Below are 18,327 nucleotides of genomic sequence, written 5' to 3'. Positions count from 1 at the left end.
GCGCAGCTTCGCTGAGTTCTCGTCGCGAAGACTGATATAACAGCGGTAGCTTGCCAGTGGGCAAAGCTTCTTCACAATTCCTGCACACGTCCACCTCGGCTACATCTGGTTCTCCAGGAAATGCCTTCTCTAGAACCTCGATGCCAATAGCTCGTTGATCTTCCATTTCGCACGCCGCTCAGCTTGCACAAATTCGCGTTAAACCACAGCCGATCACGCACTTTACAGCTACGCCCAAACTCAACGTTAAGGAACTCACGCCTAAACAGCCGGTCGGCTCCGGCTGTAGCCATTCTCCCTCGGCGGCGGAAATTTTCGAGGACTCGCAAGCCAGGGTCGGATTCTCTTCGTTGCTGGGCGGCCGAACGCCTCCTTTCCCGATGAGTCTCGTCGTACCGTTGCCGCGACGCCGCCTCCCTCATTCGAAAGTCGGGGTCTTCGGATCTTCGCCGTCGCTTAACCTCGGCTTCCCTTGCTCGGAACTCTGGGTCAGCACGTCGTCGTTGGGCCCATGCTCGAGCAGCTACCCGTCGTCTTTCACGCCGAGCCGCTGCTTTTTCCGTAGACAGTGGCTTCTTCGTCCTGGCCATACTCGTCGGTGGAGGGAGGCGGCGTCGCTTAGCCTCGGCTTCCTTTGCTCGGAACTCAGGGTCAGCACGTCGTCGTTGGGCATATGCTCGAGCAGCTTCCCGTCGTCTTTCCTGCCGAGCCGCTGCTTCTTCCGTAGACAGTGGCTTCTTCGTCCTGGCCATACTCGTCGGTGGAGGTTGGCAACGCCAGGTGCTTCGCGCCGCCGTCTCTCTCTCCTTGGCTCCGCCCACCTGTCGCTCGGCGCGCGCTCCCCATTGGCTCTCCCTCTCCTTGGCTCCGCCCCCAGCAACTGCGGCTCCGCTCTCTCCACTTCACTCACCTCGCTTAGCTTATACTCTCTCCCTCTCTTAGCTATTGTCTTGCTCTGCTATAAGGCATAGCTTTGCTTCCCCATCTCCCGCTTCGCAAAAACTGATCAACGCTCGGCACGGTTCAACCTTGCCCTTAAACAGCTCCGCTAGTACAACCGCAAAGCTTGCACTAGGCCGCGCCAGGCTCGAGACAAAGCGAAGCTGGCCGATCGATTGCGTCTCCTGGTAGTAGAGTCGTATCTCGTCGAGCTCGGTAACATCAGGGTTCCCGCAGTACGCACAGGCCTTGCCCGCGCTTCTCAGAGTATCGCACCGACTTGAGGGTAGGCAAGTTCGAGTTGAACCACAACCGATCACACACTTGGCATGAATGTCCAAATTCCAATGAACCTCACGTTGGAATCGCGCGTCGGCACCGCCGGTAGAAGCACGGCGCCGCTCGTACTCGGCTTCCCGGTAGGCTGGATCCTGACGTAGAGCTCGCATACGCGCAGCATTCCACTCACGGTGATGGGCAGTATATTCTCGTCGTCTCTTGTTCTGCCTTTCCCTGGCCACGTATTCTGGATCTGCTCGTCGCTGCCGTTGTCGTTCTCGTACAGCGGCAAGCCTCGCTTCACGATACGCTGATTCTTCTTCGGGAGTACGTACTTTCTTTCGGCGTCCCATGGCTGCATCTGATTGAGCCGATTGAGCGTCGCCGCGCAACTCGGCTACTGCAAGGAGGAAAGCGTGACGTCGCACAAGCTGCGGCGCGGCGGAACTCGGTTCCGCGAGGTGTCTCCGTCGCTGGGCGTGGCTTAGCGGTAGCAGCTTTGTGGTTGTCGCTACTCCGCATGCGCGGCTTGGCGTGACGTCACGAGGTTATGCCAGGTGTTTTAGCAGCTGCGGCGTCGCTGGTTGCCATGGCTACGGCGCGGCTGACTTTTCGTGAAACGCGCACTTTTTACGGCTGGCTTAAACAGCTTTGCTGTTAACAAAGGTTTAAGCTTGCACTCGGCCGCGCAAGGCTTGAAACAGCGAAGCTGGGCGATCGTAGGGGCTTATTATGGCTGTTGCTAGGTTGTAGCTGTTGTTTCTAGGTTGTAACACGGCAGGTTCTGCACAGGCGCATCTCGCCGTGATCACTGGCCTCGGGGAAGATGTCTCGCAGCACAGACAAGCCTTGTCCACGTTTCTCGACGGACCGAACCGAGTTGAGCGTAGACAGGTTCGAGTTGAACCACAGGCCGATCGCACACTCGACAGGAATGGGCAAACTCCAGCGAGAGGAACTCGCGTTCGAAGCGAGCATTGGCACCCCGGTCAAAGCGCGGGCTCAGCGTCGCATTCGCATGTACGTAGCCTTCCGCTCTCGTTCACGGCTGGCGTATTCGGAGTCTCCACGTCGTCGCTGCCTCTTGGTCTCGGCCACTCTGGCTGCGTACTCATGCACGATCGGCCTGCTTCTCCCGCTTAGCAGCGAGCCTTCGCGAAGCGCGGCCTCTATACATCAGCCCAAATGTCCAAGGATTCTAGGGCTCCATGTACAGAAAGACGGTGGCCCCGCCGCAACTATACAACACTTGCTTAGACAAGGAAAGCAAGGTATTCACGTGGTGCGAAGGGTATCTAATAGAAACAGGGGACTAAAAGAAGCAGACATGCTACGCCTTCACGACGCGTTACTGATATCCAGACTTTTGATATCCAGCGATACCACTGGCCTTACACCAATCTCCGCAAACAAGATACGGTACGCATCGATGCGTTAATTCGCAAGGCTACCAAGCTAGCATTGGGACTCCCCGTCAGCACAAGCACGCAACTGCTTACCGACACGGGATGTCACAATACCATCATCGAAATAATCACCATTCACAAACGGAGGCAAGAACTCCGACTTCAACAGACTGCGCAGGGTAGACATACTTCACAGTGTGGGCTTTCAACTATCACCCATGTGCACACCCGTACCAGCCACACTGTCACTTCCACCGGAAACTAGGTCACTGCTCAAGATCGCACCACTCTCCAGACACATGCACCCTGTGATTAATAAGGCTAGGCGGACAGAGCGAGTAGCATACTTTAAAAGATACATAGGACGCAACCCACATGGCACATATTACTATATACAGATGCTAGTGGTCAAGACAAAGGCACTGCTATAGCGGTGGTAGATCACACCCTTCGGACGATACACAGTGAATTAATTTCAAACACTGATACGACCACAGCAGAACTACAAGCGGTAGTAGCAGCGATACAACATCTCCCAGCAATACTTATCACTACACCGATCATATTTACTGATTCAATGTCAGCATGTAGAAAACTCATACATGACGACTTACCTAAACATATCACACGACAGTTACAAGAATGTCTCCATCGGCAGGTAGAGATTGTCTGGATTCCTGGTTATGAGGATGTTGGGGAATGAACGAGCTAATTAGCTTGCCTGCGATATGATACGCCAGGCTCCCAACATCCCCCGATCAAATCTATTCGTCTCACCAACGCCTCCGCCATAATTTCACCCATTTAGGGACGAGCGCAGGATATACCCTAAGCTACACCAAGACATTACTAAGGACGCAGGGCAGACTCATCCGACAAACCCAGACGAACACCCTGCTCACTCCAGCACGGAAACACCTCCTCCAAGGCATACTTACTGAAGGCCTCCCTCGCTGTAGCCACTGTGGTGCCTATCCTCCCAACACATCACCTATCCTATGGCAATGCCAACCAAAACTACCCCACCTTACCCAAACCTTCATCCCTCCCACCTACCCCTTCCTCCGAGTGACTGACCGCCGCAACCACCCTTCAAGACCAACGATTTCTTGCGGACTTCATCGGCCTAGCGCTAAAGCAGGCCGCAAGTGACGCCCTGGACTGAGGGCGTCAATGCATTTTTAGGGGCGAGGCTCCTTATGGCGGCACCCGTTCCGTCCCCGTCGTAGTAGTAGTAGTAGTGTGTAACCAGTCTGAGAAAAATGAGAAAAAAATTCCGAAGTTGTGTCCGTAGCGCGGAATCGAACCAGGGACCCCTCGCTTCCGAGCGTGCGGCGTTAGCCCACTACGCCACGAAGCGGACATGGACAAACGCACCACGATGGCTATAAATACCCAACATTAACGAAAGGCCGCGTTTCTAGGGCGTTTCTAACGCGTTTGTGCTAGCGCGTTACGGCCCGTGTAAGAAGCTGGTGTAAGACGTTGTGGCCTCTCCACCTTACCTTCAACGCGTTTCGAACGCGCTGCCCAAAGCGGTGGCAAGTCAAGTTCAAGTCGAGGAGCGTTAATGAATACGGGGGGTATACTCTCTCAGCAGTCATGTGATGGCGTCGGCAAACGCGGTGCACGTTCCGGCATGTGTAAATGGCTGCGTAAGACGCTGTGGCCGCTCCCCCTTACTAGAGAGTACTGCACGTTTCTAACGCGTTTGTGCAGAGGAGGCTATTGGTTTGTGCTAGCGTCCCCTTAAGCGGGAGATCCGATGATTCCCTCCGGAGCTTCGCCCACTCATCATCATTCACCTCGTGGATCTGCTGTCATTTTTTTAGTCGCAGAATAAAGTGAGTTCTTTTTCTCTCGGGAGTACGAACTATCTTTTGGGCGTCCCGTGTGCGCGCGGCGTCGCAACAGCGCTGCCGCGCACACGCTTACATAGATGTTGCCTCAAGTACAGCGCATGCGCATATCCAATCGTTATTACGGTGCATGCGCATATCTCGGCGCGGCGGCGGAAACCCAGCTGTTGCGCGCAGTGTCTCCCGTTGGTGGGTGTGACCTTGTGACTTTGGGGTTGCTATGGCTACGGCGCAGTTGTGCGGCAGGCGGCACTTTTTACGGTTAGCTACAGAACAGCTTCGCTGTTAAAATTCGGGGACAGCTTCACTGACTTAACGTCGCGAAACTGGTTAAACAGCGGAGCTGGTGGCATGAAATTGCCAAACTCAATTGGTTTAACATAGCTTGGCTTAGTCTTTTCATTGCTTAACTTTGCCTTTCTTGAGTTTTGCCTATTTGATGCTACCATCTGCACTGTTTAACCAGTCTTCGCGACGTTAAGTCAGTGAAGCTCCTCGACGTCGTTGAGCTTCGGTAGGCCGGGTGTGGTGGTGGTGGAGAAACATTTAATCAGAAAAGTACAGAGAGTTGCTCTACAGAAGCACTTGGGTGGTCTCCCTATTCCGGAAGTCCACTGGAAATGATCGCCGCTCGGGCGCGGGCCACCAGGGAGCGTTGAGCGTCCAGGGTAGAGCAGCCAAGCAGGAACTCCTCCCAAGCCTCTCTTAAGGAAGGGGTATGGAGGGGCATACTGCCATCATGTGATAGGTGTCGGCCAGGACCCCACAATGCGCACAATAGCCGTGTATACCCGGCATGAAATGCTGGGCGGCCGCAGGACACAAGAAGGTGTTAGTCTGCAAGCGTCTCAGAAGTCTTTCATCCGCTTTAGAGAGGCCCCGTGCAGGGTCTGGGTAAAGGCGGCGTGAGCTGCGATAATGCTCTAGAATTGCGCGGTACTGCGTAAGAGCTGAGGTGTCTGGGGTAGACGCAGAGTCGGAGGTGGTAACGGCCTGGGAGGGAGAGACGCAGGCAGCGGCATGCGCCGCTTCGTTACCGGGGAGACCCGCGTGGCCAGGAGACCAGACGATGCGGATGGAGTGAGGCTCAAAGCGCCATGAGGCCGCCCGAAGAAGGTGGGCGGCCAGAGGAGCTATGGTACCCTGGAGGTATCGGGAACAGGCGTAGCGCGAGTCCGTGATAATGACCCTTGAGGTCGGGTGAGAGGCGGCCAAAGCGATGGCCACCTCTTCGGCCTGTGTTGTGTCCGGCGAGCGGAAAGAGAGGCCATCAATGTGGTGGCCCTCAGAGATCACTGCGGCCGTAAAGTGTCCGGAGGGAGTTGGTCCCGAGATATCTACATAGAAGACGCCAGGAGAATTGGAGTACCGAGTGTGAAGAGAGTGTGCTCGGGCTAGGCGTCTGCCTGTGTGTTGAGTGGGATCCATGTTGCGAGGAAGAGGTTCAACCCAAAGTTTGTGCCGCCATAGCTCCGGGACGGAAGCAGGGGAAAGTGGGGTAGATATCGGGTTCAGTGAGAGCCTATCCAGAAGGCGGCGCCCAGGAGTCGTCTGGGACAGGCGATTGACTTGGTTGACGAGATGGGCCTCCCGCAACTCGTCATACGAGTTGTGTACTCCCAAGGCCGCAAAGCGGCGATTGGAGGTAGCAATGGGAAGGTCTAGTGCTCGCTTGTGAACCGAGCGGAGCAGTGCGTCCAGCTGGTTCTCGTGGTGGCGACGCAAGCGAAGGTAGGGAGTGGCGTAAAGGACTCTGCTGGTCACAAACGCTTGAGCCAAGCGGAGGGAGTGCCAGCCGCGGAGGCCGCCACGTTTGGTGGAGACCCGCCGAATCATACGGCTAACCTGCTCGCTAGTGCGTCGAAGACGGGCAATGGTAGAACCAGGGTTGAGAGTAGAGGAGATGTGGAGGCCTAATATGCGAATTTCCGAGACGACCTGTATCGGGCCAGACGGGAGATATATCTGAGGTGGCGGTAGAGGTGAGATTGAGAGAAGAGATGATTTGGTAGGGGAACATTCTAGGCCACATGATGAGGCATAGGTGTCCACAATAAGAGCCGCGCGCTGCATGCGGTCTTCAATTTGTGCTGGGGAGCCCGAGTTGGTCCAGATGGTAATGTCATCTGCGTATAAAGCGTGGTGTATGTCCTCTACCTGGGCGAGGAGCGAAGGAAGTTGGAGCATGGCTAGATTGAAGAGGAGCGGGGAGAGGATCGCTCCCTGTGGTGTACCCCGGGTGCCTAGTGGGTACGGACCGTGTTCTGCAGAGTCGATGCGGATGAAAGCGGTGCGATGTGAGAGGAATGCACAGATGTACCCGAAAGCTCTAGATCCGCAATTCGTGGTGCTAAGGTTGGTAAGAATACTACTGTGTTTGACATTGTCGAAGGCGCCTCGGAGATCGAGGGCCAGAACGGCTTTGTCATTGCGGCGCATAGTATTAGGTACAATGATGTCGTGCTGGAGTTGGAGAAGGACGTCCTGTGCCGACAGATGTGAGCGAAACCCAAACATCGAGTCAGCAAAGACGCCTTTCCCTTCCAGATATGCGTAGAGACGGTTGCGGACCATGGTCTCCATGAGTTTGCCCGCACAGGAGGTGAGCGAGATGGGGCGCAATGCCTCAATGCTGACGGGCTTACCGGGTTTGGGAATGAATGTGACCACCGAAGTGGTCCATTCCGCGGGGAGGGGTTCTCCCTCCCATACTGTGTTGATTAAATGTAAGAGCGAGAGGTATGCTGAGTCGGGAAGGTTGGCCAGGAGAGTGACCGTAATACCATCCCGGCCTGGGGCAGTACCTCGCTTCATTTTGGCCAGCGCCGCCCGAAGATCGGGAAGCGTGAAGGGGGCGTCGAGTTCGGGGTTGGGGAGCCCGGAGTAGAAGTACTCCGGGCCCTTGGGGTCGACGGTACGACACAGATAGCGGTCGCAGAGGTCGTTCGCGAGTTGGCTCGTTGGGCCCTGGTAGGCATAGTAGGCGCGACGAAGTTGTCGTTGTGTTTCCCCGCGGGTAGTGGAAGGATCCAGAAGGCTCCTAAAGAGCCGCCACGTACTCTTGGAGCTCATCTGACCTGCTGCCTTCATGAAGGTATCGACCCAATTTGTGTCCGCAAGCTGTGCACAGTAGTCAGCTGCTTCCGCGGTAAGCGCCTGTATGCGGGAGCGAAGCTTACGATTTAGCTTGTATCGTCGCCATCGGCGGGTAAGGCTGTGCCGTGCCTCCCAAAGGTGGAGGAGGTGGGGATCTACTGCGGGGGCTGAGGTGGAGGTACAAATGCATCGGGTGTATGATTGATGTGTGTGGAGGGCGTATGATGCCCATGCCTGGTAGTCCTGCGGGGATGGGAGCAGGGGGAATGGCGTAGTGCGAAAAGCTGACCAGTCCGTGATGCGGGCTGGGCCCCGGATTTGGCGCATTTTCTGCGTCGGGAAGGCAATACGAAGCAGGAAATGATCACTGTCAAGAGTGTCTTCGAGGTTCTCCCACGTAACATGTCTAATGTTTCGTGTGAGCGAGACCGGGGGGAAGCGGCGGGTAACGATAGCCATTCGTGACACTCAATGGCGGTATCTTGCCGGAAAGCAAAGAAGTCATTACACGTCCTACAAACGTCCACCTCGACGTCGCACGGCTCTTCGGGAAACGCTTTCTCCAGCACTTCAATGGCACAGGCACCCTGTTCCTCGCCGCGTACACCGCTCAACTTGCACAAATTCGTATTAAACCACAACCGGTCACACACTTTACAGCTATGACCAAACTCAACGTTCAGAAACTCACGCCGAAACCGTTCGTCGGCTCCGGTAGTAGCGGCTCGTTGACGTCGCCGAAAGTTCTCGAACACCCGGAGACCAGGATCGGCATTCCTCCGCCGCCGATCGGCGAGTCGGTTCTCTTCCCGGTGCACCTCGTCGTACCGCAGTCTCGCGGCGATTTCCCTAGCGCGATACTCGGGATCCCCTGCCCTACGCGCTCGCCTCGATTCGGCCTCCCTCTCTCGAACTTCGGGGTCCTCCCTTCGCTGTCGGTTGGCTTCGGCCTCCCTTGCACGAACTTCGGGGTCTTCCCTTCGGCGTCGCTTGGCTTCGGCCTCTCTCGCTCGGAGTTCGGGATCGGCTCGACGACGACGTGCCCGTTCGCGAGCCATTTCCCGTCGACGTTCTAGCCGGGCGGCCTCTTCCTCGGGCATCCTCATCGCCATCTCGGGCACTCGGAACGTTCCGAAACAAAAGAGAAGAATGCGCGCCGCCAACGCACGCTTTTTGTAGCACTTTGCGAAAAACACCGCGAAGACCACACCTATGCGCTCGCTTCCCTCTCCCTAGCTCCGCCCACCTGTGTCTTGGCGCGCGCTCTCATTTTTGCACAATTTCTCCACACTCTCTCCCTAGCACCACCCACCTGTGCTCGGCGCGCCCTATACCATTGGCCAACCTCCTCTCCTAGCTCTAGCCCCCCCGGTGTCTTGGCGCTCTCTCCCACCACCTGCGCTACTCCTCCTCTCCGTCACAAGTGAACGACATCGCTCCGCAGGGATCAACGTCGGCCTTGAAACAGCTCCGCTGTCATAACCACTAGGCATACACCCACGCTTGCAGCACATCCATTTATGGGAACCATATGATTGTGTTTGATATGGGCGAGAGAAAGAGAAAATGAGAGCGAGAGAGAGACAGCGGAGATCCGCAAGCGTGCGTAGTGGGTATACGACGCTCGCCTTCGGACCGTGAGTACCCGGGTTCAAAGCCCACCTCTCTTTTTCGCTCTCTGTCCCTCTCTCTCGCTCTAATTTTCTCTTTCTCTCGCCCATAGCAAGCTGTGTTACAATCGTCGTGCTCCCTCAAGGGCTGCAGAAGATAGCGCCCTTTCCCTTTCCTCACGAACCACTTACTACTACAACACAATCATATGGTTCCCATAAATGCATGTGCTGCAAGCATGGGTGTACGACGCTCGCCTTCAGACCGTGGGTAGCCGGGTTCGAATCCCGCCTCGCCAAGAAAGTGTATTTTATTTATTTCTCTCGTTCTCTGTCTGCCTCTCTTTCTCTCTCTGCACCTGCTCTCCTCATTTCACTCTCCCCACTTCGCTCGAAATTGCGAATAGCATCGTTTCGTAGGGATAAACCTCGACCTTAAACAGCTCCGCCGTTAGAAAAAAAAAAAAAAGCGAAAGTTGCACTCGGCCGCGCAATGCTTAAGACAGCGAAGCTGGCCGATTTGATGGCGTTTTCTTGGCTTCAGCTATAAAGATTGAACTTGACTGTGTCCAGGTTTAAACGTGGTTGTAAGTAGGCTCGAACTTGGCTGTAACTAGGTTGAACTTGGGTAATGCTAGGCCTTTCTTAGCTTATTACGGCGCCATCAAATCGACCACACACTTGGCATGAACGTCCAAGTTCCAGTGATCGAGAGAAACTCACGTTGGAATCGCGCGTCGGCACCGCCGGTAGAAGCACGAGCTCGGCGCCGCTCGTACTCGGCTTCCCGGTAGGCTGGATCCTGGCGCAGAGCCCGTATACGCGCAGAATTCGACTCACGTTCACGGTCCCTATACTCGGGATCTTGTCGCCGCCGTCTCTTGCTCTTCCTTTCCCTGGCCGCGTATTCTGGATGTGCTCGTCGCTGCCGTTGCTGCTCTCGTACAGCGGCAAGCCTCGCTTCTCGAATCGCCGCTTCTTCTTCGGGAGTACGTACTATCTTTGTACGTCCCATGGCTGCATCTGATCGAGCGCCGCCGCGCACCGGCTTACGGTCGGCGCATGCGCAGTGCACAGGCGGTAGGTTGCGCCAGGTGTTCTAGCAGCTGCGGCGTCACTGCAGTTGCCATGGCTTCGGCGCGGCTGGCTTTCTGCGAAACACCATACTTTTTTACGGCTAGCTAATTAAACAGCTTCGCTGTTAATAACGCAGTTCCACGAAGTGAAGTCTGCTGAAACAGTGGAGCTGTGGTCGTCCTGTGCGCCGGATTGCGCACATTCTTAAGTCGCATGAGGGTGTGATCAAACCAGTCTATCACACACTTCGCAGCTGTGGCCGAATTCACGGTCGAGGAATTCTCTCTTGAACCGTCCATTGGCACCGTCGTTGGAAGGAATCTCCCTGCGTCGGCATCTCTGCTCGTCTCCATGCTGTCGAAGTTCTGGGATTGCTTGCCTCTGCTGGCGCTGGGCTTGGGTTGCCTTCTCCTGAAACTCGGGGTTGGCTTGCCTCCACTGGCGCTTGGCTTGCGCTTCTCTCTCTCTAGATCCTCGGGGTTTGCGGCTTCCCTCTGTTGAAGCTTGGCTTGGGCTTCCCTCTCTCGAAGCTCGGGGTTAGCTTCCCTTCGCTGGCGCTCGGCTTGGGCTTCGCGCTCTCGAAGCTCGGGATTTGCGCGACGTCAGCGCTGCCGTCCGCGCTGAGCGGAGTCCACCGTGCAGAAGGGCGCGCGCTGGCGAAACGCCTGCTCTCTCCTTTCCCGGTGCGTCCTCTGATTGGTCGATGATGATTTGACGGCTCCCCCTTTGAAACGGAGCGGTGACAAATAGTCACCTAGCCTGCGTGATTTAATCAGGTATGCTATAAAAAAATTTCTAGCATTTTTGTATACCATTATACCATTAACCATTTTTTTTTGCCTTCTACAATATTTACCCCGTACCTCTACCTATGACTAAGAGATCAAATCAGGTCGTATCAATCTCTTCCCACCTTTTTTTCCCACCAAAACTCTAAACGTCTCTTGCATATCTCGACTGCTATACCGCTTTAAACTTCCGTCCACCTTAAGCCCAAGCGCTTCTGGAAGGTGTACGTTACCTATAGTGTTCTCACTGGGTGAATTCCTTCACATTCCATTAGGATGTGTAGAGGGGTCTCCGGATCTTTGCTGCAGCATACACATGCCTCATCTAGTTCCGAATATTTGCTCCGGTATGTTTTGGTCCTTGTATCGGACACGCGTACTGATAAACTCGGCGCAGATGCGCATCAGAGATGCGCAGTATGTTCAGCGCGCTCGCTCGTGCCTTTATAAGCTGTGGCTCAATAAACTTGGTTGTTATTCTTGCACTCACAATGATGCTGTTAGCGTCGTCCCTGTGCCCGGTGCACTAGTCGTACAAGGCAACCGGCTCAAGCCTCAAATCGCAAGGCACTGCCCTTTGTGTTATCGTACAAACTTTCCCTTCTAATTTCTTTCTTCTCATTCTTGTAGATCTCCATGGTCCTTTTTGTTTCCATCCTTTGCATCCAATTAACTATTTCTTTCACTTTCCTTCTGATGACTCCTGGTTTTCTATTTACCATTTGAATTACCCTGTATTTGGTTGCCAACTTTCTTGACCTCTTCCTCCATTCTCACGGCGGCAGTGGCGCACCGCCGGGGGCAAGGGGGGATTCGGGTGTTGAACCCCCCCCACCCCCCCTACCACGCGTCCAGCACCACCAGTCCAACGTGTACCTTCAGTGTTCTGTTTACATTGTCATTACAATTCAGGAGGTGGCTTGAGGTCAAATTTTCCTGATACACAAAAACGTTCTATCACTGTCTTGCATTTATTCATTTACTCTCAAATTACTTTGAGTAAAACGCTGACGAAATAAACATCATCATCATCCTTGGTGTCATTATTCTTATAATTATTAGGCATTTTATTTGCTGTTGGATTCCTCTGGCTATAGCAAGAAAATTGCACATTATGCAAAGTGCTTGCTTCCCGACCCGCACCACAAAAATGCAACCCCCCCTGGCAGAGATCCTGGCTGCGCTACTGCCCGGCGGACCTGGCGCGGCCTATGGTGGTGGGTTCCCGAACCTGCCCCTGCGTTACACCGCCGGACAGACAGACGGCGAAGGGTCTACTTAGAACAGCTCCGCTGTTTAAAAAAAAAAGAAAAGAAATCGGAGAGGCCGTGCCGGTTCCCCGGCATCATGTGCTTGGATGCACGATGCATCGTATCTTGCTAGTTCAAGGCATACGGCGCTTTTTCTTGGTCCTTAAGTATTTGTTTCTTTTTTTTACTGGTCGCCAAGCCACACAGTATGCTATTAACGTGCGCCGAGGCCCGAAGGACAACTCACTGCACATTTCACAACTCAGTGTGCTGCACATTTCCGAGCCTCATCGTCTCGCTCTCTTGTCTCGGCCTCTTCTACTCGGTGCACGCGTCGTCGCTCGGCTTCTTCCGCTCGTCGGAGTCGTCGTCGCTCCGTCTCTCGCTGCCGCAGTTCGGGATCTCGATGTCCTCGGCATCGTGCTCGTGCAGCGGCACGCGCTTCTTCCGCAGTGGCGTACTTGCGCGGCCGTCCTCGCGATCAGCAAGAGCGTGCACACTCCCCCATCGCTCGCCGCCGACTCACACCGCCTGCTCTCTCTGCGACGAAGCGCCGAGATTCGCGTCTGTTGCTAGGCGGAGCAGCGCTGAGGGGTTTTAACGCAACAGCGTTAAGTTAAGGGCCCCATGTCGCAGAAAATCCGACGTCGGTGTCGTCGCCGGCGTCCGTGGCGAAGAAAAGCATCCCGAACCAACCCGACCACGCTCCGCAAGTTGTTAGTGAACAAAAATTGAATTTCTCACAGTAAAATCCGTCAGAAAAATGGTGAAGTACGACTTAACCACAACCTACAGACACGGTGGCGTCGGACTGTAATTTAAATGTACGAGAAAACATAATTCTGTTACGAGGAAACTCAAACACAAACCCCTTTTCCAGCATTTATACCATACCAGCAGCGGCGCGCTCGGGTAGGTTACTTGCGGAAATCCTATCCAGATGGCGCTCGTATCCTCGGCAGGTCAATCAAGGCAGGGGTGAAATTTCACCCACCACAAAGTACAAGATATGTTAATAGTCATGGCTAGGTGGCATATGCCACCGCCCGATTTAAAGGGTTCAGCCTCATCCATCCATCCATCCATCCATCCATCCATCCATCCATCCATCCATCAAATTGGGACATTCGCGCGCGTCGGGGCAATAGCAAACAATAATAAAATAATAAAAAAAGGTCCTAGGGTCCTTCACATTTTAATATAAGACGATTTATATTGCCCCTGAAAATACGTCTTCCCAGCAATGTATTTCTGTTTAACAGTGAAGCCGACTTTAGGGGATCGGTGTAAGCTTGGTTTTTGTAAGCTGGCTTTCCCACGTTCTGTGTTGCAGTGAAGCCTACTCATAAAGAAAAATGCGATGCGAATGTGGCCTGATAACGCAATCGCGTTCGACTCTTAAAGGCGAAGGTTAACGTCGTCTAATTTTTTTCGCCACGGCGTAGTTTCGCCAAGGGCGCCGCCAACATAGACACGCTTTCGCCTTAATAGTATGCTATTAACGTGCTATAAGAATATTCCTGCTTTACATAGAGCATCCTCGATGCAAGCATTTTTGGGAAGATATATCTGTAAGAACGTCTGCAGACTTCCGTATTATCTGCACTTTGCTACGGTAACCACTAGCGTACTAACCGCAAGCGCTACGACAGCAATAAACATGCGTGTTTTTTTTTTTTTTTCTGCTACTTGCGAAGCCCAATCTGCTTTGACGCTATAGTTGCTCCAAGCGCGCTCGAACATTCACAGACTGCATTCGAGACATACAACGTTATAAACAAGGCTGTGGTCACACAGTGGATCGTTGTTCCACCATCGCAGCAATACACGCGGCTTCGCGGCTGCACTCTACGTCGGTGGCGCCCTCAGCGAAATGAGCGGCGGTAGTTTGCAACTCTGCCGACGGCGCCTCCCTATTGTAACTGCGTCTTGACAGGCAGAGTTCATCGTGAAGGCTATGATACGGTTTGGGCCATGGAGACGGAGCAAGATATAGGGATGGTCGATTAAATATTTTAATCAATTAACGATTAATCGTTCGTCGGTTTAGCCTATAATTGATTAATCCCCTTCGATGCGGGGTTTTTCGTCGATTAATCGATTAACCCACTTTTTTTCGTGTGCTTTAAAAAGGCTGAAACAGTTATCTACTCACGTAAGTACCTATTATAACGTTTGAAAGGTGGAACCACGATAAGAAATACAAGGGTATAACCTTTGGTAAAGAATGATGTTTAATTTCTTAAAGGCCAACTATAATTGCCACTAGTGACTAGTGAAGGAATAAACAACATGCAGGGTGTTCATATTTCAGTTTTACGGAATTTTTCAAAATTGCCTCTGGCAGGTAGCATAGTTCTTATCGTTGAGCAGGGTTATTCGAAGAGGCGGACATTAGGAGCACGAAAAATCTAGACATATTTGACTAATTTAAAAAATTGACTAATTAACTTCTTAGTTAATTACTTTACGACACATATTGCAATTTACGAATTGTAGCCGGTGAGTTTGCAAGACGCATCCACTTGAAATGAATTTCCAGGATGACACCAGTTTCGAGACATTTCTCAAAGTGTCAGACGAAATACATGGGCGTTGCAGTTACTCTTGTTCTTCAATGCATTTTGGTAAAAAGTAAGTGGAACAACAGCGTCTTTTTACAGCGAGTTTTACAGCCTCTTGGGAACGAAGCTAATCAATTTTGGGAGCACGCCACCGCTGTTCATATTGTCGTTTCGTTTGCCTTTGCTGCTCCTCGGGAGTCCTAACTATGCGTGGCCTACCCATAGCAGTGCTTCAGCAACAACGAAATCAGTTGCTAGGCTATAGTTCTTTTAAATACGAAAGGCGAGTGACGTCACTCCCCACGTCGCAAGCTGCCGTCGCCGCGGCAGCTTGCGCAACAATAATCTTTACCGGGAAACGTATGAGGGGAGCGCAACGTATACGTGCTTCGCATTGTTAGCAAGAGCGCCTTATCATCAAATATGTGGTTTGGATGCTTGTTTTGTGCTTGTTCTTTATTGAAACGAATGATGTGATGTACGTTGTATGCAAGATGCCAAAGAATGTATGCACTTTTAGCTTCAATCGCTTAAGGTTTTTTTTTTTTCTTTCCGTGAAGACGATGCCGCGAAATATCCCAACTAGAGGCCAACAGCTTCGCTGTAAAAGTGCAAATTTGCCTTCTTTATGGGAATGCGGCTGCCACGAAGGTGCAAGCATAAACTTTTTTTCTTTGAAGAACAGGCAAATAACTGTAACAATAGTAAACCAACAGTAAACGACACTGACTACAAAATGCAATCTTTCTACAAAATTTGAGGAAGAGTGCAGCGGTAAGCGCAAAATTTTTCAAACACTTCAAGCGAAATATGCAGGTCCCTCTCTATGGTTTGTGAATTCACAGAAAATCATCTATTAAAGCCTACATGGCGATACAGGTCTTTTTGGAGGGACACGAAACGGAAGGACGAACGGAGGGGAAAGTGACCCTGAGCACCTAGCCAAAGAATTTAGGGGGGAAAAGGGGGGGGGGGGGGGGGCAGGAGCTCCCTACTGGGGAATTGCTTTGGAATTACTTAGTAGGCTTATCCTCTGCTCCTAGAAACCAAGAGCTACTCCAAATAATACCACGCACGCTATGACGACACCCCCCCCCCCTCCAGTAAACTCGTTCTACCATTAATCTTACTTGGTAAATTAAAGATGCTACAGATGGTACACACACCACAAAAGCTGTGACCTCTTTCTCGGGAAACCCCTGCTGCAGGGTTTCGAGACGACGTGTTCGCACGTTTGAAATGTCCGACAGAAACCACAGTCTGTGACACGCGCTGCCCGTCGCCGATGAAGTGCTTCTTGAAGTATTTGTCGCGCGGATCTTCGGCGACTTCCTTTCGCTGCTGTCGTTTTTGCTTGCTCTTCGTTCACGTTGCCTTTCTGCATTCCGATTGCGCGCACATCTTCGTCGGGTTCCCTAGCTACGTTTTAACACGACCCTGTTTTGACCATCCCAGTGATGGAAGCGACGTTTTACTTTTCGGAGCAGAAAAAAATGCTAGTTAAGAGCAGCTATTGGAGTTTTCAGAGCAAATGGCAAAATATGCCATACGGCTCCTGGACTTAAAAGCATCACTGAAGCGTCTCATAAAATTAATATTTATTATAAACCATATTAACATACAATAATTAACACAAATTGCAAGAAACAAATAATAAAGAACATGGATGATTATCGAACGCGCAGTAAAATTAGCTATATATTTAAAATATCAGTACTTGTGGCAGAAAGCAGATCAAACCGGCAAAGCTGAGCACCACATTATAAAAGTAACCACGATCACATAACCGTTGCCATTTCAGTAGTGGATAATTGGTATGAGATCGAAGTAATCTCAGTCACTTTCACATTTCATCAAAATAGTCTGCATGTCAAGTTAAAAAATACAGGTAAACGAGCTGTATATTTAAAATGCCTGTTCTTGTGGCAGAAATGAGATCAAAGCCGATAGAGCGGAGCATCACAAGCTGAGCATCACGCCGTTTCGGAGCAGTTATACTAACAAAAATGACAGTTTGGAGCAGCATGTAGCCACATTTCTAGTTCACTGCCATCTGTCACCGTCGCACCACATGAAACGGGCTAGCGCTGCACTCATTTCTCACGTGTGAAAAGATGTGCAAAGATGTGCAAAGGGGAGCTGAAGGTGGAGCGAGAGCGGCGAATTGAGCTCGAAATTCGGATCGGCGAGTTGCTTCACAGGGAGGGGGCCAAGGCCGTCCTGGTAAAGCGAATAGCTGGCGAGCTACAAGAAGAACAGGAAAAGCGGGCCGTGCTGGAAGAGCGGGTGGAGGCGCTAATGGCACAGGCGGCGCGTAGTCCTGGGTCAGCTCAGGCGGGCGGCGGGGACAGCGCAGAGACTCAGGCAGAGGCATGCCATGAGAGCAGGGAGGGACGCCTAGGGACCGTTGAACAGCAGGCGAGAGCCGGCGGCAACACGGCGGTTCCACAACTCTACAGCGAGGTAGTGCTGCAGGCTTCGGGTGGGAAGGGACGAACGGCAGGGAGCACATCGTCACGTGTCAGTGGCGCACGGCGGGTGGAGAACCAGCTAGCGCGAACTGGAGGAGGACAATCGCAGGCGGGAGGCAAACGTGTAGAGCGAAGGGTCCTAGTGGTGGGGGACTCCAACGTAGCTAGGGTTGAGGAGGGCGTCCTTACAACAGTGAAGGCAGACGGGTGGGTGAGGGTGGAGGCCCAGTCAGGAAAGTTCATGGCTGACGCAATGGCAAAAACTCAAAAGGTGGTATCAGACAACCTGGAGCATGAACATCTGGTCGTTATCCATGCTGGTCTCAACGATGTGCTGAAGGGAAGGAGCCAGAACCTAAACGGACAGTTAGAGGTTGGGTTGCGTAAACTCAGAGAAACCTCTGCGAATGTGCATGTGACCATATGCACAATCCCACAGGTCTGGGGCCAGGCTAGCGGGATGGAACGGAGTGTGCTTGAGGCTAACCGGGTCATTAGGGGTCTAAGCCGACCACTTGGGTACGGCACAATGGAGGTAAACCGGGAAGTGTACGAGTCTGGCTCCCACCCTTTTGCACAGGATGGCATTCACTACAGTGGTGCCATGGGCGGCAGGGTAGGTAGTAGGATAGGGCGCCAAGCTAAGCCTTTTTTGGGGGGACCCAGAGCCCTAAGACCACCAGTGTAGATGAATACGGACCCAGAGAGGCCCCAAGATTCAAGAAACGTAGAATCGGTAGGAGAAGAAATAGACGTAAGCACCAGGGGCAAGGTCATTCTGACATAGGGTACATCAACATGCAAGGTGGCAATAATAGGCTGAAGTGGAAGGAGATAGACGAACAACTAAGGCAGGAAAAGCTGATGGTATACGGGTTTGTGGAGACACATCTTAGGGACATGGAGCAACCTCCCTGTAACCCTGACTATGCATGGGAATATTGCAATAAAACAGAGGGCAGCAGAAAAGGGGGTGGAATTGGTGCAT

General features: G+C 52.6%; 2 protein-coding genes across 7 annotated transcripts in view; one reads left to right on the top strand and one right to left on the bottom strand.

The window, feature by feature from the left end:
- Positions 1–11,006, bottom strand: part of LOC119434767 (UBX domain-containing protein 1-like) — a 28,597-nt gene extending 17,591 nt beyond the window's left edge. Inside the window, exon 1 of one of the 6 annotated variants that reach the window (XM_049659599.1) lies at positions 9,913–11,006. In XM_049659599.1, the coding sequence (XP_049515556.1) occupies positions 9,913–10,204 (292 nt within the window). In that variant the 5' untranslated portion in view covers positions 10,205–11,006. Of the gene's footprint in view, positions 1–259; positions 854–1,297; positions 1,593–8,270; positions 8,720–9,912 lie in introns of those variants that run through there. The other 5 variants (XM_037701843.2, XM_049659601.1, XM_049659600.1 and 2 more) reach the window with 5 other exon arrangements.
- Positions 11,007–17,421: 6,415 nt separating this feature from the next.
- On the top strand, positions 17,422–18,009 carry LOC119434766 (uncharacterized; the record flags this gene model as incomplete). Its single annotated transcript, XM_037701839.1, has 1 exon — positions 17,422–18,009. A coding segment is annotated over one exon (588 nt), but the record flags the coding sequence as incomplete, so codon positions are not given.
- Positions 18,010–18,327: the final 318 nt, after the last annotated feature.

This window comes from Dermacentor silvarum, unplaced genomic scaffold, assembly GCF_013339745.2.
Source record: "Dermacentor silvarum isolate Dsil-2018 unplaced genomic scaffold, BIME_Dsil_1.4 Seq235, whole genome shotgun sequence".
Lineage (NCBI taxonomy): Eukaryota > Metazoa > Arthropoda > Arachnida > Ixodida > Ixodidae > Dermacentor > Dermacentor silvarum.
This window is presented reverse-complemented; position numbering and strand designations above follow the sequence as displayed.